This window comes from Ictidomys tridecemlineatus, assembly GCF_052094955.1.
Source record: "Ictidomys tridecemlineatus isolate mIctTri1 chromosome 1 unlocalized genomic scaffold, mIctTri1.hap1 SUPER_1_unloc_3, whole genome shotgun sequence".
NCBI lineage: Eukaryota > Metazoa > Chordata > Mammalia > Rodentia > Sciuridae > Ictidomys > Ictidomys tridecemlineatus.
In genome coordinates this window covers 120,898-143,362 of record NW_027520944.1, presented here as the reverse complement: position 1 = coordinate 143,362, position 22,465 = coordinate 120,898, and the positions used below count along the sequence as shown (strand labels likewise).

The 22,465-nt window shown below is 49.4% G+C and overlaps 2 protein-coding genes across 9 annotated transcripts in view; both read right to left on the bottom strand.

The window, feature by feature from the left end:
- Positions 1–713: 713 nt before the first annotated feature.
- Positions 714–14,489, bottom strand: Btnl10 (Butyrophilin-like protein 10). 2 transcript variants are annotated; one of them, XM_078035582.1, is made up of 7 exons: positions 11,648–14,489; positions 10,355–10,486; positions 7,598–7,692; positions 6,830–6,916; positions 6,251–6,604; positions 4,708–4,926; positions 714–2,428 (listed from the first exon to the last, which is right to left on the bottom strand). In XM_078035582.1, exons 3-7 carry the CDS (start codon positions 7,632–7,634, stop codon positions 1,833–1,835), a joined length of 1,293 nt encoding a protein of 430 aa, XP_077891708.1. In that variant the 5' UTR covers positions 7,635–7,692; positions 10,355–10,486; positions 11,648–14,489; the 3' UTR covers positions 714–1,832. The 2 variants fall into 2 exon arrangements, with proteins under 2 accessions (XP_077891708.1, XP_077891709.1); XM_078035583.1 differs by lacking the exon at positions 10,355–10,486.
- A 96-nt stretch (positions 14,490–14,585) lies between these two features.
- LOC106145533 (uncharacterized) overlaps positions 14,586–22,465 on the bottom strand; it is a 37,904-nt gene continuing 30,024 nt past the window's right edge. For all 7 annotated transcript variants that reach the window (XM_078035580.1, XM_078035575.1, XM_078035576.1 and 4 more), the window contains one exon: positions 14,586–21,190. In XM_078035580.1, coding sequence (XP_077891706.1) covers positions 19,431–21,190 — 1,760 coding nt within the window. In that variant the 3' untranslated portion in view covers positions 14,586–19,430. The remainder of the gene's footprint in view (positions 21,191–22,465) is intronic.

Genomic DNA, 22,465 nt, shown 5'->3' with positions numbered 1-22,465 from the left:
GGAGGGCAGGAAGATGGACTTTTATGTCACCCTTCCTATTCCTGTCCATATAAATCCTGGCCTCTCCCAAAGGCTGAGTCTGGACCCCTGCTTCCCTGGACTGTCTGGCCTCTCCACTGGTAATCCATGCCTGTGCTCTGGATTACAAACCTAGAGCACTAGGAGTTCCTTATTTGTGTGTGAAGAACTTGTGTCTCAAAACATCTACAGATCCCTTCAGGGCTCTTGCTCACCACACGTCCCTGCAATTCTGAGGAGGTGCCAACACGTGGAATAGTGTGCCAATCATCTGGCCAGAACTCTGGGTGGATTCAGGATCCCCAAACATGTCCAGGTCCTGACCCCTGGCTTCTGAGAACAGGACTTCATCTGGAAACGCCTTTGCAGAATTAATGAAGGCAGGAACCTCAACAAGAGATGATGCATTGAGGTGAGTCCTAATGCCAACGACATGTGTCCTTTTGAGAGAAAGGCCAGGGGATTTTAAACACAGGGAGAAGTCAGTGGTGTGACGAAAGAGGCAGCGCTCGGAGCAGCAGTTCTATGAGGCAAGGAAGACTGGCAGCCCCAGAAGCTGCAAATGAGCCCAGCCTGGATTCTCTTCATAGCCTCCAGGGGAAACCAGCCTTGTTGACCCTTGATTTCAAAGCTGGGCTTCAGAACTGGGAAGAACAGACCCTGTTTTGAGCCCTATGCCTGGCTCTGCAGCAGGCCCAGGGCACACGGCAGGCCTCCTACAGTGGGCTGGGCTCTAAAAGCTCACCCCCCACTGCTGCCTGGTGGGCTTTGCCACTGGCAGTAGGAGGAGGGTCATGGCTAGACACAGTCAAGCCTGTCCCTCTCAGGGCCACCCAGCAGCATGGCACCTGGCCAGACTGCATTCCCACTGGCCTGGGTGTCCTGAGCAGCACCTCTGTGCCTTCCTTTGCTCTCTCTCCCCTCTGCCCTCAGCCATGGTAGTTGGCAGCTCGTTCCTCCCATGTTTCCTTGTTTCTGGTCTCCTGGGTTCTTCAGTGCCTCATTGACACTTGCTTCTAGTCTACTCTCTCTGCCAAAAGGCTTATGTGGTTCCAGTCCTGGCTGAATGCTGTCCAATGCCCAGGAATCTTTGGCTTGTTCTGACTTCTCACAGAGAGGGAAGAAGGGACTTGAGGTAGACCAGATGTCTGAGTGATTGCTGTAGGGAGCAGAGGTGAAGAGGGAGAGGTGGAAGAGAGGAGAGGAGGAGAAGGAGAGAAGAATGGCCAAGATGATGGAGGAGGAGGAGGGGGAGGACAGGAGAGGACGGCTGGCAATTATTGTGTGACTACTACCTGTCCAACTCGAGCTGGATATTTTACATATGCACCCAGGTACGTGGCAGAAGTAGACAATGCTGAGCTGATAATGGTGTGGTTTTATCACAGCAGAGCTGCCATCACAAAGTTCTGCAGATGGAGTGACTTACACAGCAGAAAGCCCTTTCCTCTCACTTCCAGAAGCTGAGGTCTGAGACCGAGTGTGGGCAGCTTGGTTCCTTCTGAGGCCAGATCTGTGGCTTGTGAGAGCGCCCGTCTGAGTCCTCACAGGCTTTCCCCTTCATGTGCCTGGGTCCCAATCTCTTCTCACAGGAACACCAGATCTGTGACATCAGGACCACTCACATGAAGGCACTGACTTCCTCTTGAAGGCCCATCTGCAAGGGCAGTCACATTCTGAGGTCCTGGGCTTAGGAGTTCAGCACAGGAATTTGGGAAAGGCAGCAAGCCAGCCCTGACACTGCCCTCATGCACACAGAATATGATTGATGTCACCAGGAGGCAGAAGCCAGGGCTTATGGGTGCTGTTCTCCCTCAGCAGAAGTCTCCAGGACCTCTGGGGGAAAGGACAGGCCTCCAGGGAGGGCTTGTGTCTTCCTGGGTCTCTCTGGCCACTGAGCAGATGGTCAGGGGTCTAGGATCATGGGTCCAGAGGCAGAAGAATGGCTGCAGGGGGCCAGAAAAAGACAGTTCAGAGAACCTGTAGACCAGGGACCCCTTGGTGGCATTGTAGAAGGAAATCTCCCCTGCGTCCCAGTCTAGGAGGATGCCCAGCTGTTGGAGGGGCTGGGAAGGAGAGAGGCGAGTTCTTGGATAGGAGAGAGCCCAGAATCTCTTCTTATACAACTCCACTGCCCAGAGGCCATGCTGGGGGGATTTGGGGATCCAGCCTTCTCGATCTATGTTCTCCAGGCAAACCCCCAGAATCCAGGCCTGTCTGTCTCCCACCTCAACTTCCCAGTAGTATCTCCCAGCCGAGAACCGCTCTTGGGCCAGGACACAGGGGTCCTGGTCAAATCTCTTGGAGTTGGGGAGCAGGTACTGGTCGAAGAGCAGCCTCTTCACACTTTTCTGATCCTCTGACACCATGAGTTTCGGACTTGCTGTGTCAGGGTCCAGTGAGGGGCTCACTGTGGAAAGAGGAGAGGGTCAGTGGGTCTGCACCCTAAGTTCCTTGCAGACCAGGACTCCCAGGGTTGTTTCCTACATCAGGGTGTCCCTTGCTCTAGAATCCCACTACTGTCCCAGTCCTGTGCCAAAAGCCTGTCCAAACAGCCTGTTCCCTGGCAGAGGAGCACACCAGACTGGGAGGCAGAACCAAAGGGTTCCTGGGAGCTGTGGGCACGACTACACCCAGTGTGGCCCTGCTAGCTCCCAACATGTGCCCTGGGCTTCCTTCGTGGCTAGTGTCTGTGTGTGAATGACAGAGATGGAGAGAGAGAGAGAGACAGGAATGCAGAGATAGTGAGAGGGACAGAGACGGCAATGCAGAGATAGTGAGAGAGACAGAGATGGTAATGCAGAGACAGAGACAGTAATGCAGAGAAGTGAGAGGGAATGCACTACACCCAAACCTGAATGGATACAATATTATTAAATGCCATCATGAAATCTGCGGGACATCCTCAGTTCCCAGATGTCTCCAGTCCTCCCATCAGTCTCTGTTGCCCAGCAGCCTTGGCTCTCCCTTCCCACCTCTTTGCTCTTCAGTCCTCACTAAGGAGATTGTACCCGGAGATGGAAGGTCACTGTTTCTCCACTGTCATGGTAATGGCCTCCCCTGGGTGCCCAGTCTTAAAAAAACGGCCTCCTCCCAGCACCTGCCACATGCAGGATATCTTTGTCAGCACACCTCCCTCTCCCAGGAACTCAGAAAGGAACTAAGGTCTCCTGGGGCAACTAAAGTCTGACTTATAAGGATGTGGCATCAGCAGTTGACACAGTGCTTCTGCTCTCTGGAACAGATGTAAGCATCTCTTATAGACACATGAATGCACACACATACATATACAAACATCCAGAAATACATTCACAGACATAAGCATGCACCTCACAGATACATACACACATGCACATGCATACACAAATGTACACACATGCATATACACTGACACATCAAGACAGTGCACACAGGCACACAGATGAAATTGGATGCACATGCATGGACATGCATGCATTCACATGTACATATGTGCACCTTCATAACACATGCATGCACACATGATTGCACAGGCATGAACTCACATGCATGACCCACACATGTAGATACCAATGTGAACACATATGTGCAAACACACAAACCAAAGACATGCATCACGCATGAACACTCACCTGCATGCACGTATGTGTGCACAAACACACAAGCACACATGAAAACTGCACACACAGGCACTAATGCTTGTACACATGCATATACACACATGTGTGGACACACATATATGTATACACTCATGCACAGACATGGTGGTCTGTGTATACATGTGGGGATGAATATCAGAAAGCAGAAGCCAGAGACGTCCTCATGTGTGTCCCTCTCTCACCACCCCCTTGGAATTTTTTATTTCTGTCATGTGAGAGTGGGTGAGGGTCAGAAAACAAGACCCATAAGCTACTAAGAATCCTACCCTTTTCTTTTTCTTTGAGACTAGTTCTGATTTCAGGGTCTCCTGGTGTCACTAGTCATTTTTCATCAATGCCAGATGGGCTCAGGTCTGTGCTTCTGGGTCTTCTCCCTGTGGGGAGCTGGTCAGGGGTGGATCTTTGGTCTACAAATGCATAAGGTTTGGAGGCTGTACCTGAAGTCACACTCTCTAACCCGCAGGGAAACAAAAAGACCCTATACTGTGGGGCCCTGCTTATGAAATGGGGCTGAACTTGTGTACTGCAGCCTCTAGTCTGCCTCACAGGGCTCCTCTCAGAGTGTCTCTGGAGATGAGAGCTGGAGACTGTGCCTGGTGCCTAGTGACACAACAGGAAGGCATTCACTGCCAAGGACCACTGTCCTCAGCCTCCCTTCAGCCTTCCCCAGTTTGTCATGACACAGCCTTGACAGCCAGCAAGGGGACAATCTCTATATCCAACACAGGAGCCTGAGGCTAGGGACAGGTCCCCAGGCCCTGAGTGAGCTTTCAGCTTCCAGAACTGGGAGCTAAGGAAACCTCTTTTCTTCATATATCACCCAGCCTTGGGTATTTAGGAAGACCAACCAGGCTGCCCGGATTATGTAGTGAAGACTCCTTCAGAGATAAGGGTTTTCACTGTGTGGATCATATGGGTAGCTCTGGAGTTGGGATCCCTACTGATCATTCTGTTCCTGCTGGGTTTGAGGACAGACATCCTCTGCTCTGGGCTGCGTGTTGAGGCCCCGTGCTTGGGGGGCACCACGTGTCCTGCTAAGCCTCCTACTCACCGTGGAATAGCTCAGCCTTGGTACTGCTGGCTTGTGGCCTCTGTGCTGTTTCTTCTTGCTCTGTCTCTTCTAGCAGTGTCTGGGAACTTTTCTTTTGCTGCTTCCCTAAACAGCAGAGTACTCCAGAGACCAGGAATCCCAGAGCAGCGAGGGCCAGAGACAGAGATAGTTGCCACTCTGTGAGAGGAGGCCTGGAGAGGGGAGCTGAGGATATAGGAACTGAGAACAGCAGTTCTGTATTAGCGTACATGGTGCTGAGGTCAGAATGGGGGGGCTCTCCATGAGTGAGCCCAGATGTAAATTGTGGGTGCCAGGTGGTAATGAAATCTGCTCTGGGGCAGGACTTTTGTATTGAGAAAGCTACACATGTTCGGGGTATATGGAAGATCTATGTACTTTCTGCTCACCTTTGCTGTGAGCTAAAACTGCTCTAAAAATAGTCCATTTTGTAAAGAGTTAAGAATTACAAAAACAACATGGGGGTGAAACTTCTTGTTTCCACATAAATGCAAAGCTCCCCTGGTACTCTCCCTGTACCCCATCTCTGCCCCATCCTCAGCTATTACTTAAATCTGCATCCCCAGAGTTCTGCCAGGCTGTGCACAGAAACTAGTTCCCACCAGATCTTACTTGGAACCCTGGAGTCCTGGCACAGGTCTTAGTACTGTGCTGTCAGGGCTGAACAGACACTCACCAGGCAGCCAGCTCTCAGCCTCCTTCCTCTCGGGGAGGAGGGGGTTGGAAATGGAGCAGGACAGACCCTGCACAGCCCTATTCTGGACGGTCACCCTAGACACCACAGCCACGAGGCCCGTGGTGGCCGACAGTGAGAAGTTGGTCACAGCAGGCACTGGTTGTCCTCTGAGGTCTCTCCACTCCACCAAGGGCTCTGGGTACCAGCCTGCTGAGGTACATTTCACTTGGATACCTGTGCCCTGGTCATCCACCACTTGCACTCTGGGCTTTGAGCCCAGCCCTGGAGGAGAAACATCAGTTGGGACGTTGCCACCACAGCTGCTCCATTAAAACACATCTTGAAGACTTTAGTGTGTATTACCAACTGTTCACAAGCCATCACTCCCTGAAGTAAGCGCATCCCTAACAGGTACGCCTTTGTCCTAGATAAAATAGCAGAGTGGGGCAGGGACAGTTCAGCAAGACAGAAGGGGTTCCTGTGTCACACAGGTGAGTGAGTGCAGGGAACAAGAAGGAGCTCGCTGGCCTGCCTCCAAAGAACAGCCCTGAGCCACCCAGGAAAACTGTACCCCAAATGCCTTTGTCCCTCCATGCCCTCCTTCTCAGCTTGCCTCAGCTCCCCTCTTATCAGTGCAATAATATAGTAAAGAGAAAGATCAGAAAACAGCTGTGCTTCCAGAACTATGTTCCCTGAGAAGCGCAGTGATGTGCAGACCCTGGGGTGGCCTTGCTTGGGACTGTGTGTCTAGCAGGTTCTCAAGCTGTAGGACTCTGGTCACACCACCAGGATTGGGGCCAGGTGTGAGGAAGCTCCCCAGCAGGGCAGATGGCCACATGCTGCCCTTACCTGCCACTGTCAGCCAGAGTGTGGCCTGGTTGGAGGAAGTGCCCTCCTTGAAGAGGCAGTGATAGGTGCCGTTGTCAAACAGAGTGACGTTATGTATCCTCAGTGTGGCCTCGCCCCTGGCTACATGGTCACTCACAAAGCTCGTCCTTCCCTGATACTCCACCATCTGCTCTTGATGCACGTCCTCCCCATTCCTGTGCACGAGTACAGCTGGGCTGGACTGGTTCCTGTACCACCTCAGCTCCATGCCTTCAGTGCTGATGCTGGGGACCAGTCGACATGACAACTCTGCATCTTCCCCAACCAGGGCCAGCACGGGGGCATGAGGCCCTTGGACTTGGAAATCAGCTCTTCCTTAGGGAGACAGACCCACGAGGACGGAGTCAGGCCTCGTGTAGGGAGATGGTGCTCCCTACCCCACAAGGCCTTTGAGGGTGCAAGCGTCCTCTAAACCCTGCACTGCAGCAAGGCCTCAGCTGGCCTGTCCCTCCACCCTGGGTCTCAGTGAGACCTCAACTCGTCCCCACCTAGGAATGTCCCTCCTGGTGCCCTCCAGAGCTGGCAAGGGAGATTTCCTACCATTTCCAGGAGGTGGGAGCTGAAGGAAGAGGAAGGCAACAGTGCAGCGCAGTAGAGATGCACGTCCACAGCGTGTCTTTGCCATCCCTGTTGGGGACAGAGACACATGAGGTGGGACGTGCATTGAACATGGAGGGAGAGAAGCCCCCTTCTCATAGGAAAGAAGGGGAAATTGCGCTGGCAGAGAGAGGTGGTCCATCAGATCCACATGTAGCCAGCAAGCAGGCCAACGACGCTTTCTCTCATGTCGCCTTCTCGAGATCATCTTCCTCTTGTGTGCCTCCCCTGCAGAATGCCATGGAGATATCCCAGGCCTTATTCTCCTGCTCGTGTGAGGGTTTTCACCCAGTAAGTAGTTCTTTACACCCACCAATCACCAGAAGGTGTGTGGAAAAACCCAAACTCCCACCAGGCAAATCTGAGGTCAGAAGGATGACAACAGCCCCCTCCCCCAAAGCCCCTTCGCCTGTTGTCCTACAGGACTTCTACAGCTGGGTGCAGGACATGGTCCCTCCTGACAGGAGTTCAGCCACTGTTGCTGGCTGTCCTGAACTGACTGGGAGAGCAGGGGTGTGGAAGCCTTCTGCCATCCTGGGCAGATTCTGACACAGCCTCCCGGGGTCTGCTCTTATGTCTGGATGAACAGGGAGGCCTGCAAAGTTTGGCTCTTGCCTTGGAGGAAAGCCCATGGGGCTCTGTGCCCCCCGAGCATGGGGAGAGAGTGAGGAGGCAAAGACTCCAGGAGGGCCTTACACAGAGGACACTCACCTTGCTCTGATGCAGCTGCCCTGCTTCCTGGGGACATCTTGGTGACTTTGAGGGGATCAGCCTGGTTCTTGGCAAATCCAAGGCAGGGACAATGTCTACAGGTAGTGATCAGAGAGAGAGCCTGGAGATCCAGAGGAAGCGCCAAGCTCCAGAGCTTCTGCAGAGCCCTTATTACTTTTCGCAAAAATAACCAACTGTGCCTTTTTGGCAGCTGCAACAGATTCCAACAGGCAGGGGTGTGGCCAAGAGTCCTGAAGGTGGATGAAGATGCTGGTAGCAGGAGATAAGGGAAGAGTCTGAGATCAAGTACGGCCCCTGGAAGATGGCCAGCAGGACCAGCTTGGGGCCACCAGGAGCCCTAAGGAGGGGCTCAGATCACCAAGGCTGGGAGCCCAGCCAACCTCCAGAGCCAGAGAGTTCAGATAAAACTCCATGGTTATCTGGAGACCTTCAGAGCTGCTGAGGGCTGCAGTTCCTTCGGGAAAGTTCTCCAGATCATGGTGACCTCGGTCTGATTCTGGCATTGTCCCTGGAGACACTCTTCCTCATTGCTTCCCAGTCACTGAGACTGTGTGTCTTGGAGTCTGAGTCTGTCCTCCCTGGGCTGCTTGCAGATCTTTCACTGGGTTCCCTTCACCCCTTAAGGCCTGCCCACACCGGCTTGTTCTGCCTATTCTCCCCTCAAGCCTCACACACCCTTGAAAGGTTTAGTGGGAGAAGAGCCACTGGGAAGGCTGCCTGGGCATCAGGGGATGGTATCTGGTTTCACCCAACAGAGGTGTTAGGGGCTCTGAGATGCTCACTTACTGCTGAGAAAGTCTAAGCCCCTGATGCCTCCCTACCTTCTCAGGAGGAACCTTCTCTTGTAAGTCAGCTGTCCTCTCTCAGGTAGAAACACAAGGATCACACCTTGTTTATGTGGTCCTGTGAGTGGCTCTCACCAGGCAACTTCTCTCACTTGTCCTTTGGAGTTGGGAAGGAAGGCTTGGGTCCTGACCACCTAGAGTACTCCAATGCAGTCATTAGGGAGCACAGTAGGGAGGTTCCTATAGTGGAAGCACCGGAGATCCATCAACCCACTCCACATAGGTGTAGAGGACATGGGATGGTATGCCTGAGAGGCACCAGGTTGCCATGCTGCCTGCAGCCCTATCCATGGCAGCCAGACCTAGAAGCAGCCAGGCATCCAGAAGATGGGTGGCTAAAGGAAACATGGAGACTTCACAGGATGGGAGACACTCATCCATCTAAGAAAGAGGTCCTGTCCTCTGTGTTGACATGGATGGAACCAGAGATCCTCACACCAAATGACCAGAACTAACACACAAAATCAGCCCTGTAGGGTCTCCAGAAGATGTGGGAGTTCAGGGCCTAGGGCATCCATTGTGAGGAAAGCAGGGCAGAGGGGCGGGGAGGCACAGTTGGTGCTTAGAAGCTAGCAGAAAGGGTGGTGAATATCTGAGAAGACCTGCTCCCCTGGTTCAAACATGGCACAGTGTACACATGCACCCAAACATCACGGGACACCCCAGGGATAAGTGACACTTTATATACCTTTACAAATTTTACATTTAAGGAATCACAGTGTGCTCCCAAGATTAGCAGAGCAAATTGTGATAGAAGCAGATGTGAAGGGCTAAGTGCTAGCAACATCTAGAGAGACTGGGAACCATCCTTTCTATGGAGTGGAAATCTGTCTGAAGGCCCAGGGAGGGTGCTCCTTGCTAAGCAGGGCTCACTGTGGTGCAGAGCCTCCAGCAAAAGCTGCCCAGACACAGGTGCCTCAGGTACCAGGCTTGAAGTCCTAAGGCAGGAGGACCACAAACTCAACACCATCCTCTGTGGGACTCCATCTCCATGAAGTGTTCAGAAGGGGTGAGTCCAGGGAGAAAGAGTTATGGGGGTGGGGGGTGGGGGGAGGAAGAAACAGAGGGAGATGGGGAGAGGAGGAAAGGAGAGGGAGGGAGGAGAGAGGGAGATAGGGAAAAGGAGAGAGAGGGAAAGAGAAACAGTGAGTGAGGGGGAGAGGAAGAGAGAGGGAGAAGGGAAGGGGAGGGGGGAGAGGGAGGGAGAGAGGGGAATGGAGGGAAGGAGAGAGAGGGGAATGGAGGGAAGGAGAGGAGAGAGGGAGGGGAGGAAGATGAGGAGAGGGAGAGAAACAGTGAGAGGGGGAGAGGAAGAGAGAGGGAGATGGGAGATGAGGAAGGGGAGGGAGGGAGGAGGAGAGAGGGAGATAGGAAGGGGAGGAGGGAGAGTGAGAGAGGGAGGGAGAAGAAGATAGATAGGGAGGGGGAGGCAAGGGAGGGAAAGAGAGAGGGAGAGGAAGATAGAGGGGGAGGGGCAGAGAGGGAGGGAGAGAGGGACATGGGAGAGGGGGAGAGAAGGGAGAGAGGGAGAGAGGGAGGGAGAAGGAGAGGGAGTGGGAAGGAGAGAGAAAGGGACACGGGTAAGGGTGAGGGTGGGAGGGAGAGAGAGGGACATTGGGGGTGAGAGGGTGAGAGAGAGAGGGAGGGAGGGAGAAGGAGAGGAAGGGAGAAAGACAGAGGCAGAGGGAGGGAGAGATATGGGGGAGGGTGGGAGGGAGACAGAGGGGCATGGGGGTGAGAGGGAGAGAGGGAGGGAGAGGGAGGGAGAGGGAGAGAGAGAGAGGACAGAGGCAGAGAGCCAACAAAAACTAATTTTGGGTGTCAAGGACGGGACTGGGCAGGAGGTGGAAGTGGAAATGAGTGCAGCTGCTTTGTGGTTTGGAGGTTTTACCTGAGTATGCTGGGAATGTTTTGAAATCAGAGATGGTAAAGTGGCACCCCCTTTCTCCACAGAAAAGTCTTAACTGGGCTTCTCCAGAAATCTTCACCATGGTTGACTTTAGGTCTGTCAGCAAAGGAGTCTCTACAAAAGAGTTCAATGTAGAAAAACTTCCTATTTTTGTGTTGCCCTGTTTTACTTGGCCACTGGCTGATAAGATACCAGTACTCCAGGTGCTGGACACCCCCTTACTAGTTTTCACAAATATATCCAGTAAAGTAGCTGGTAGAAATGTGCAAACAAGGCCTCTGGCCTTCAGCTGGGCTTCATAGAGATGTCTACATTTTTAAGATAGGTTATCAACTGGGCTCCATGGTAACAGCTGGCAGCGGGAGGAAAGAAAGGGGAGAAACAGCTCTCTCCTTCTCAGGTGTTGTCCTTGAAGGGTTAACTTGCCCAAAACAGTGAAAGAAAAAGCTGCTTTATGTGAACTTCTGCAGACTGTGAACTTCTGAGTCCCTCCCCGTACATGCTAGGTATAAAACTCTGAAAATACCTGACTCAGGATTCAGGGGATTGATTAATTACAGCAAAAGCTGTGCCCTCTGAACCTGGCTGCAGCCAAATAAAACTGTTTCCTGCTATCTTCAGTGCCTTGCCTCATTTGTCCCTACAACAGTGGTAGAAAACATTGTGTCATAAATACCACGGAATGCTATACTTTAAGTGGTTAATTTTGTGCTATGTGAATTTCAATTCTATTTTTTTAAAAAAAGAAAAACAGGGATAAAACAGAATAAGGAAAAAAATCAAAAAGGAAAAAAAAATTTAAAAAGGTACATAATTACCCACTCAAGAGGAGATTAATTTTTTTAAAAAGAAAGAAAAGAAAAAAGAACCCTTCCCAGCAACTTCCCCTAAACAGACCTGTGAGCTCTCTGGGCGCCCTCTGCAGGGATCCTGGATCCTCTGCCAGCTCTCCCCATTCCAACCTGGCCCCTCTTCCTCCATCTCCTCCCCCTTCTTAGCTCTGACCCCTCTTCCTCTTCCTCCTCCCTAGCCCCAGGCCCTCTTCTCCCCCTCCCCCCCTCTCCCTCTCCACCTCCTCTCCTTCCTCCTCTTTAGCCCTGGCCCCTCCTATTCCTCTTCCCTTCCTCCCCCTCCTCTCTCCCTCCCCCTTAGCCCTGGCTCCTTCCATGTTTCTTCAGCACATTGAACCTAATGTCCTTGAAGAATTCTAGCATTTTCTCTCCTCTGTTGGTGGTCACACACTGGAAATAGTGATAGCAGATCTGGTCCACTTACCTCAGGATTCTCTTCTTGAACCACTCTGCTTTAGGTCTTTGGTTGGATGTGATTAGCAGGCACCCTAGACAATGAATGGCTGGATTCAACAGAGCCCTGACAACTAGAGGAGGGGAACCGCATTTCCCAAGCACAGCCACCAGAGGGCCACATCTGGCTGAGTTTCTAGCAGCTGTTTCCTTTGGATAGACTTGTCCTTGTAAATTTAAAACTAAAGCATCCTTCAGCTTTTTGAATCAAAAGCAATGAATTGATTGATTGTGAGTCAAGATTCGGTTATAATAAAAGCTATACGTAGTCAATTTGACTAATTAATGTTTCATATTAATCTTTGTAGGCCTCAGATAAATAAAGGAAATGGAAATAGTGTGGATCTGCAGTATCTTCTGCAAGAACCTGGGCTGTCTGTGTTTCAGCTAACACCAAGAGAATGTCTATTCCCTGGACTGGAGTAAAGGGTGCTGAGGATGAGGACTCTCACTTGCTGCCTGGATCTCTGTTTTCAATTACTGTACCTACCATGGATGTGCTGATGTCCTGTCTCAATAAAAGTAAGAGTCATGAAGTAAAAAGGCAAAACCCATGTAAAGTAAGAATGACTTGGATGTATTTCAAGGACTTTTCAATATCGGAGTTGGTTTTGTTTTTATTATCACCATGGCTCACCATTGCTTCAATTGAGCCAAATGCATGTTGAACCAGACAAGTCATTTCATAGCTTAAGTGCTGCAAGGTCACCATGATTCCAGTCCTTAAAGAAAGGTGAGGGATAATAACCTGCTGAAATAGCGCTTGCATTGCGAGGTAAAAACAAGGAGAAAACACAGAGAAAATGTAAGGGAACAGGCCAAAGAGAGGAACCCAGGCTTGCAGAGTAAAGAGCGGAAAATCGCCAGGAGGTGGACAGGTGAAGACCAGTAGAGAAAAGGCCCTGGGCGTGGCTTGGAAGCAGCGCAAAGACTGCGAACCAGATCCTGCTCCAGGGAAACATGCTCGGCTGACAGGTTTGCCCTGGGCTGTCAGTGTCATGTCAGAGACTTACTTTACCATGTCTCACAGAAACGTCCAAGCTGTACAGACCAAGCTCACAGACGGTGCTGCAAGAAACCAGGGGCAGTGACTAATTCATGGGAGGGTCCAGGGGTATTTTTCAAGGCACTCTTGAAAAGTAGGTGATGTTGGACAGATGAGGTGGGACACCGAGAAATTTTCAGGAAGCAGGTTTACTTAAGCCATAGCAGTCCAGAAGGGCTAATACCTAAGTATCTCTGGACCCTGAGTCTGGAAATTCCTTTGGATTTATATTCAGTGGGGTGGTTACATGACAATAGGTTAGGCTAGATAGAGGTTTCACAAAGTGTTTACCAAGAAAACAGAGATGGTATCTGTAGCATAGCAACAAGCTCTCTTTGAGACAGACTCCATCACAACTTTAGTCTGCAAACCGGGCACTTACAAGGAAAAGGAAGCTTCAAACCACAGTGCTGTCTGCAGAAATCCTGCTGACATCTGTAAAGATCTTGTTGATCAAGAGAGAAACTTGTATGCTACAGTTATGGTAGGGGGGTCTCTTTGATGGGGGATACCTGGTCTGTATCATAGGTAGATGTCTTTTAGGTAGAGATGGAGGAAACAGTCTGAGAGGTGGGGCTGGAGATGACACCATCTTTGTCATCATCATTGCCATTGTCATCATCAGAAATCAGTGATAAGCCAGGTATAGTGCTACGTGTATTTTATATGCACTATCACCTTGACTTTGAAAATGGCCCTGTTGTCCTCATTTTACAGATGTGGACATTTTCCCCAATATGCAAAACTCTCATAAATAATGCATTAAAACTCATAGTGGAGATTGAAAGAAATCAAGGGCCATCTGTAGGTGTCAACACTGAGAAGGAAGCAGCTTCAGAGCAGTGAGGATGAAACTGAGAGCAGGAAGTAGGAACTCAGGTGCAGAGACAGGGGCTGCAGCATGCCTGGGCTGGATGGGACAGGCAGACAGTCTGACAGGCGGGTTGCAGTTGCCATCGTCATAAGTTGGGCTAGGATTAGATTGACAGCTGGAAGGACACCTACACCATCCTCAGGCCAAGGATGGACTGTCCACACTGTGAATGTGACTGTGTTCATCACCTTTTCATCACCACAGCAAAACATCTGAGACCATCGACATGCCCTGAGAGAAGACTGGCTCGTCACCATGACTGTGGTGTGTGGACACTTCCTCGAGCCAGCTGCCCATCTCATCACCAGGACATAGAAAGAAGAAGTAGGAGTAGTGAGCTGGATCCTACCAGGCAGCCCCCAATAACCAAAGACCTTGAGTGAGGCCCCGTTAAGGTGTCCACTTCTTCTCCTTAGGGCCACGCAGGACCAAACCTATGGGCCTGTGGGGGACATTCAGTACCCACACACAGCAGAGACCAGAGAAAACTCCTCCAGTTCTTTAGGAGGCAGGTAGGAAGATTCTGTGTGGAAAATAAAGATACCTGGTTGGGAAATGAAAATGCCAGGCCCAGCCTCAGATTCACGCTACCCAGAAGCTGAGGAGCCCAACATCACCAGTGTCTACATATCTACATTTATACCTGTATTTTACCTAAATCTACATCTGCCTACCTACCTATTGTCTGTTTTGTATCTATCAATCATCTCTGTCTATGATACCCAAAGAGAGAACTTGGAGGCCCCAAACACACAAAGTTCCTACCATAAGCACATCTATAATCCAGGGCTGACCTGGCTCAGCAGGGCAGGGAGGCAAGACCTACTAAGACTCACTTAACCAGTAAGGAAAAACCCGCAAGAAGAAAATCTGCAGTGACAACAGAAACAATAATAAATCATGATAAACTAACAGAGAAAGTACATAATTTAAAGAATTAAAATGAGTTTTCAAAGCCAAAAGATGAATATGAAATAAAGTCTAGAGAAGTGAAATTTATTGTCACTTTATTTTTTTCATGATTTAAAGTCTTCATCGTTATTTTTTTTATTGGTGCATTACAGTTGCATATAATGGTGGGATTTGCTCTTACATATCCATATATGTACATGACACAATAATACAATTTGGCCATTATCAACCCCCAGTATTTGTTTCCCTTTCCTCCTCCCTTATGTGTCCCTTTCCTATGTTCTATGATCTCCCTTTGATTTTCATGAGATCTCCGCCCTCTCCCACCTTTCTTTTCCCTCTTCCTCTCATCCACAGATGAGATACAACATGTGACATTGAGTCTGGTTTATTTTGCTTAACATAATGTTCTCAAGTTCCATCCATTTTCCTGCAAATGGCATAATTTCATTCTTCTTTATGGCTAAATAAAACCCACTACATTTTTTCCCTATTCATCCGGTGCCAAATACCATACTAATAACTGCAAATAAATGGTGGGGGCAGAAGGTACATAAACCAAATGATTCTATAAGGTTTTTAAAACACAGTTTATTATGAGAAAATAAAATGTGATAGGAAAGTAAAAGAAAGTTTAGAATGTTCAAAATGTGAAAAGAGAGAAAGTAGAGAATATGTAGCAGGTGATGCTACAAAGAATAATTTAAAAATAGAAAAAAAAAAGCAAAGGGAGAAAGAGAATAGAATTTGGCTGTTAGCAATAGAAGGAGAGAAAGTGAAATAAGAGAAACAAGCAATCAAAAGCAAAACCAACAAACAAAATTCCTTAATCTTCAAAAGTCAAGGAAAACTGTCACTAAAAATGAGGAAAAAAGAAACAAATATGTATGTGTATATACATCCACAAGCCAATCATCACAGCCTTGGATGTGAAACCCACAGTCAGCCCAGCCACCCACCCACTATGGTCTATTCACATGGAGGGTCTTGATTCCAACCCAGAGGAAGCTGAAGTCTGTCAGCTGAAGGAGCCCAGCCTGTGGTGGACCATTTAGTTTCTCCTTTGGCTGACAGACTTCAGGTTCCCTCCGGGATGGAATAAACTCACCTGTTCAGCTCATGAACCCCTGGAATATGTCCACTGCGGGCTGCTTGAAGAGTTCTGCTGTTCACAGTGTTCCCAGGCTCTAGGTGTGCCTGCCCTTTCCATCAACCAGGATGCAGTCCAACCGAGGAGCTGCCTGCTTACAGGGCAACTGCCTGTCAAATCACCTGGAGCTCCACAGCGGTGCTCATAGTGCCCCCATTCCCATTCCCAAACCCCAAGGGTCTCACTGTCTGCACATCCTTGACAACACTTGTTACTGGCCATCATGGAGTAATATGGATTGTAAAATTAACTTGTAAAAGTCTGCAATAATAAAACCAAAAAGCCTCCCTGGGATTTCCTAGGGATGGAGTTGAATCTATATACCAGTTTGATCAATCTCTGACACTTCCTGAAATTGTGAACCTCCCACGCAATAAAATGAGTGATTCTTGGTGCCCACCTTCCCTGCCTACACCAGGGCCATACTTCCTCCTTCACACAGTGGGTCTGAGCTCACCTGGGAAGGTCACAGGGGTCAGGATGGCTGGGGAAGCACAGTCCTGGGCTCAAAGCAGGGCAGAGAGTATCTGCAGAATGAGTGAGTGGAAGAGGGAGTACCAGACACCCAGGGGCAGGATCCACAGGGCACAATTCTCTCCTTTGGGGGCACCAGCCATTGTGTACAAGCCTGCAGTGGGAAAACAGAATGTGTATGCTTCCTGCACCGGCCCCTCCACCTGTGAGGGCCACCTGAGGAGGACATGCTGGCAGGTTGTTCCATACAGGCATCAGCACAAGGGTCCCACTGGTCATTTCTCAGGTGACTTGCTGAGTAACCATCCCAGGACTGTTACACTGATGACCTGTTAGCAGCGATGTAATCAATGCAATTGTCAGATGTTTTATGAGAGTATCTGTGAGGTCGTGCATGCTTAGTGGATCCTTCCTGACCAGATGCTAGAAATTTCCATGTCAAAGAGTAAAATCTCAGCTCAGCCCACTCAGTGAGAACAGACTCTTTTGGAGAGCACCTTCTGAGTGGAGATGAGTGTTTTGTTCTGCAAACTCCCTCAGGAGGTGAAGTTGAAAATGGCCTTAGGGCCTGCTTCTGAAGATTGTTCGGGCGAGGACAGCAGGGGCCACTTATCCTGCCTGGGACACCCTGCCCCTCTCCTACCATGGCTGTGCCTTCTTGGGCCCTGCACACACCTCGAGAGCTCAGAGGATGAGACTGTAGTTAGTGGTGCCAGGGTATGGGGTGAACATAGCTGAGATGGGATGTACCCCTAGGGGAGGGAAGTCACCGTCTTCCTTTAGGTCTCTGATTCTCATCTGGAAAATGGGTATTTGATGACCCTGATGTGTAGGCATGGCGTGTGCACTAGGTTTAGGTGGGAGAGCATGTGAGAGAGCTTGCTACTGGTACTCTCAGGGCTGTGGCACCGTGAGGCAGGTGTGAGTTCACATCACAGGTTCCAGATGAGGTCAGGCTGGAGAGACCAGGCCACACAAGCCTGAGGTGACACTCCGAGTGCTGGATCTGGGAGCATCACTGCACCTGGCTCACCCACTTATCCAGGGCCCACAGTCAAGGGTCAAGTGCTAACCAGTGCAGGGAATTTTCATTATCTTTCCTCTGACCATGGTTATGGAGCACCTCAACCTGGGTCCCCTAGGGATGAACCCCAGGCAGTCCAGAAGAAAAAGCAGCAGCAGGTGAGGGCCTTGAGGTGGGGAGAGGCCTTCAGATCAAGAGAGCAGGTGAGCTTTCTCCTTCAGCTCTTCCCTTCTGCTGTGGCTAGGAGAGGTGCCTCCAGCACAGAAACTGGGCAGGAGCAGGGCGATCTGGCTCATGGTGACTTGGGTAAGGTGTGGCTGGGACCCATGGTGGAGGTGACTGGGGGCAATGCGGCAGGAGTCAGGACAGGATCCTGATGGTTAGGGAGCCTATACAGAGCCCTCAGGTCTCAGGGCTTGGAACCTTTTCCCTGAGCCTCACAGATACCCCACCAGCCTGCCCACTGTGATCGCTGGGCCTGTACATGACACCAGCCTGCCCTCAGGTTTCAGGGCTTGGAACATCCTACCTGAGCCTCACAGACACCACACAAGCCTGCCCACTGTGAGTGCTGGGCCTGCACATGATCCCAGTCTGCCCTCAGGTCTCAGGGCTTGGAACCTCCTCCCTGAGACTCACAGACACCCTATCAGCCTGCCCACTGTGAGCACTGGGCCTGCACATGACACCTGCCTGCTCTCCTCATGGAGATCAAGGACTGCCTGAGAAAAAGGTACAGGACAGCAGCTGAGCTGGGCTGAGTGCCTTTCAGGCAGTGCCCAGGGAAGGAGACTCAGGTGGGTCCTCCAAAGTCAGGAAGGTCCAATGTGGATAACAGTGTGGGCACTGTTTCTTTGAGGCTTCAGTTTCCCTGATCCCTTCTCCAGAGCCCAAAGCTGGATGCAAGTCCAAGGCCTTTTCAATCACACTATCTGATCTCCTGACCCTGGCATGAGGGTGGTGAGGATGGGACTAGGAATGCTTCAGGGGGCTTTCTGATGGACTTAGATCTGCCTGCCTTCCAGAGCAGTCTTATTAACTTTCAGGAAATGAAGGAGAGCAGTGGGACCCAGAGTTTAGGGACAGTGGAAATGTGAGAGACCCCCTGGCTGGGTGAGGTGGCACAGGCCTTCCTGTAATCCCAGCTGCTGAGGAGGCCAAGGAAGGAGAATTGCAAGTTCAAAGCCAGCCACAGTAACTCAGCAAGGCCCCGAGCAGCCTCTATGGTATTCCTGATGCAAGTCTAGTCAGCACCCATCTGCTTCTTTGTTTTGAGATGGGATCTTGCTATGCCACCTGCTTGCCTCCTTCCAACTGCAGTGACTCTGTACATAATGATAAGGACTTCTGACAGGCAGTATTTTCTGGCATATAGTCAAATAATTTAAAATAATCTCCAATACTATATTCAACACTTTCATTGGAAAATTAACATACAAATTACAGATACTGATAATTTTCCTTCATTACAAAGTTTATACATAAAAAGTCAGGAGGTGTGTAAAAGCTTTTACAAGTTAAAGAAATGTATGAAGGTTTACTTTATTCATAAAGTGTTCATGAAAGTAACCTGCCTGATAAGACATTCTCAATTTGTTACTTTTCCATATGATTATTCCTATTTTCCATAAGCTGACTTGGGAATCAAAGGTGACAGTACAGGTTTCTCTCATGTGGGAATTTTTGCAATATAAAAAGAGAGGCAACTTCTCTTAGAAACTTTATAAAGTGAATTAACTACAGTGGGTTTGCAATGAAATGCAAATAGCTCATGCACTGGTCCAACAGAGTATTTCTTGCACATGTGAAATAAGAATGGAGCATTCTGGGATACAAGTAGAAAGACCTCTGCTCTCTCCAATAAATTACATTTCTCTTAAGTCCCAGTGCCTCTATCTCTGGCTCTCAAGGCCAGCCACCTGGTATTCATGCTCACATGAGGCCCAGGATGCATGAGAACTCAGGGAGCAGAACCTGATAGAAGTTCTGAGCTAGGCTGGGCTGGGCTGTGGGGAATGACTGCCACAGGTACACATTCTGCCGTGCAACTCGGCTCCAGGGCCCACACAGGAGAGGAGCCCCCTGGAGGCTGAGCACCCCAGAGAGAACTGGATTCTGGGGACCACAGAGCTTGCTGCGGGGACTTCTCTCTCTGGCGTCCCTGGCATCTGCTGACATGTGCCTTTTCACTAACTCTGTCCCCACACTTGATCACTGTGGGAGGATTCCCCTGTGTGCATTTTCTGATGGGTGGTGGAAGAGCTCTCCATATACATCATATTCGTGCCGTCTTCCCCAGGTGTGTTCTCTGATGGACAGTGAAGGATGACTTACGGTAGAAAGTTTTCCTGCATTCTTGACATTCATACTGCTTCTCATTCTGGTGAGTCATCTGATGCCTGCTGAGGTATGACTTCTGGTGAAAGGCTTTTTCACACTCACCACACTCATAGGGTTTCTCGCCTGTGTGGGTTCTCCGATGCACAGTGAGGTGTGACTTGCAGTAGAAAGCCTTCCTGCAGTCCTCACAGACATAGGGCTTGTGGCCTGTGTGAGCCCTCTGATGGACGGTGAGGGAAGATTTATGCAGGAATGTCTTCCTGCACTCTTCACAGGCGTACGGCTTGCTCCCCGAGTGAGTTTTCTGATGCACAGTGAGGGATGACTTGTGAAGGAAAGCCTTCCTGCAGTGCTCGCACTCATAAGGCTTCTCATCTGTGTGAGTTCCCTGGTGTGTGCTGAGGTGGGATTTTTGATAGAAGGTTTTCCCGCACACATCACACTCATAGGGCTTCTCACCTGTGTGCGTTCTCTGGTGCACGGTGAGGTTAGACTTGCGGTTGAAAGTCTTCCTGCATTCCTTACAGGCATAAGGCTTGTCACCCGTGTGAATTCTCTGGTGCACAGTGAGGTGTGACTTAGAGTAGAAAGTCTTCCTGCAGGCTTCACATGCGTAGGGCTTCTCACCCGTGTGAGTCCTCTGATGCACAGTGAGATCTGACTTACAGTAGAAGCTTTTCCTGCACTTCTTACACTCATAGGGCTTCTCACCTGTGTGAGTTCTCTGATGAATCGTGAGGGACGACTTATGGTAGAACGTCTTCCAGCATTCCTTACACCCATAGGGTTTCTTGCCTGTGTGTGTGCCCTGGTGCCTGCTGAGGTGGGACTTCCGGGAAAAGGATTTCCCACACATATTGCACTCATAGGGCTTCTCCCCTATGGGAGTTCCCTGATGCCTGCTGAGGTGTGACTTCTGGGGAAAGTGCTTTCCACATTCGTAAACTTCAAAGGGTCTTGCTCTTCTGTGAGTCCTCTGGTGCCCAGTAGGTCGTGTCTTCTGACAAAAGTTCTCACATTCATTGAATGTATGGGGCTTTCCCTCTGATTCTGATTGTGACCTGTGGAGTTTCGTAAGGTATGGCTTCTTAACCAATAGCTTCTTGCCACCACTACATTCATCACATTTCAGTCTTCTCTGTATTTTCTTATGTGCATTGACTTTAGAGTTTTTACAGAAAGTTTCCCCACACATACTACATTCTGAAGTTTTCTCTCTTACCTGAGTCATCTCTTGGGCAGTAAGTGCCACCTTATCCAGGGTTTTTCCACCTCCACTGAGTGTGCTGAAGGCCTCTCCCACATGAAGCCTCTTCAGTGTCCACAATGCCTTCACTGTGAAGGATTTCCCCTGTCCACCGTGATGGAACTGCTGCTGCCTACTTTGAACCTTTAGTAGACTTCTTTGATCAGGATGCCTGGGGGGCTTCTCAGGAATGTTAAGACCACTAGGCTCCTCTCCATCCTGCACCTCCTCAGGCTTGCTAGGGAGAAGCTCCTTCTGCCACACATTAAGCCCCTCTGGCCTACTCTTTGGACCCGGACTTGAAACCTGCTTTGATCTCAAGTTAAACCTTGTTCCTAATGCAAACCTCTCCTCAGTTGAGGTGCTGCTGTTGGGGAGTACAATTTGCCAGAAATGCCTCTCTTGCTTTTCCTGGCTGGTCTCATTCAGGCCATTCACTTTCTGGATATCTAAAATGATACAAAAAAGAACAATATCCATGAAAAACACATGAGCATTTGCTATGAAATTCAAACACAAAGAAGTGCCTTCTTATCCTAATGACGTGAAACTGCAAAATAACTGTGTTGATTTATGAGTGTTTTGGCCCTAATGAATGTAAAAATTATAATTAATAATTTTAGTATCTATCATGTTACTTTGTTGCTTGAGGTTACTTTATTCTTCTGAAATGTAGGAAGATATTTGGTTAAAACACTCACCGAGTGCCTAGCTGAAGGTTTCACTGGTTTCATCTGTTATTTGTTCTGTTCTTTTTCTCTAGTTCTTTCTTACAACATTTGTAAATATAATTCCACCCTGCTGTGCTTCTCTTTCAGGTTTGTAGTGGCCAAGTTTTCTTGGGTTAGCTACTTATATCATGCAGGCATGGCTGATCTGTCTCTCACTTGAGCAGGAATATAGTTTAGGAAAGAACTGCTATCTGTGTGTTTTAGATTTTACTTTTCCCTAAGGAAATGTAGTAGAAACCTTTGGGGTTTTAAGAATTCAAGTTACCCTTCCCACACTAAAGACAGCCTCCACTTAATTCCTAATCTAATGTATCTATGCTTCTCAGGAAGCTCCAATCCATCTTTTTTGCTGGAATATAAAGGATTTGGCTCAGTAAACCAAGCTGAACCTGCCATCTTTGAAATGTATGTTGTTTGTATCAGTTGTTGCTACTGCCTTTCTGGCTCACTACTAATGGCATCCTCTCCCAGTCCCAGGCACATGTACCCTGGCTGGCAGCTCACTGCTTCTGTAGGCTTTTGTGTTTGGAGGTTCAGCCATCTTCTACTTTCACAGAAAAGAGAGTCTCCTGTACAAATCTATTGTCTTTGAATGATTTCCAGCATGAAGGGTAAAGGCTAAGTACAAATTCCATTTCCCAACAGACACTGAAGCCTTTCAACATGAAGTTCCTGATTCCCTTGGCCTGCAGACCCAAGGTCTCCCGGTTGTCCTCCCAGTCCAGGACTATCAATCCGCATACTTTTATGCTGGGTGTTCCTCACCTCATGAGTCCTGACGTGGTGCACAAGGCTCCAGCCTTGGACCTCTCTTCTGATTTTCTTATCCATTCCTTAGGTGACAACCTGAATAACTATGATGTAAATACTAGCATTAGGCTATTGATTTCCAAATCTGTATCTCCATTATACTCATGACCAGTCTCAAAATCTAGATTTTACATCTACCTGTTTTATATACCAAACTTGGAAAACATCATCTCAAAATGAGCC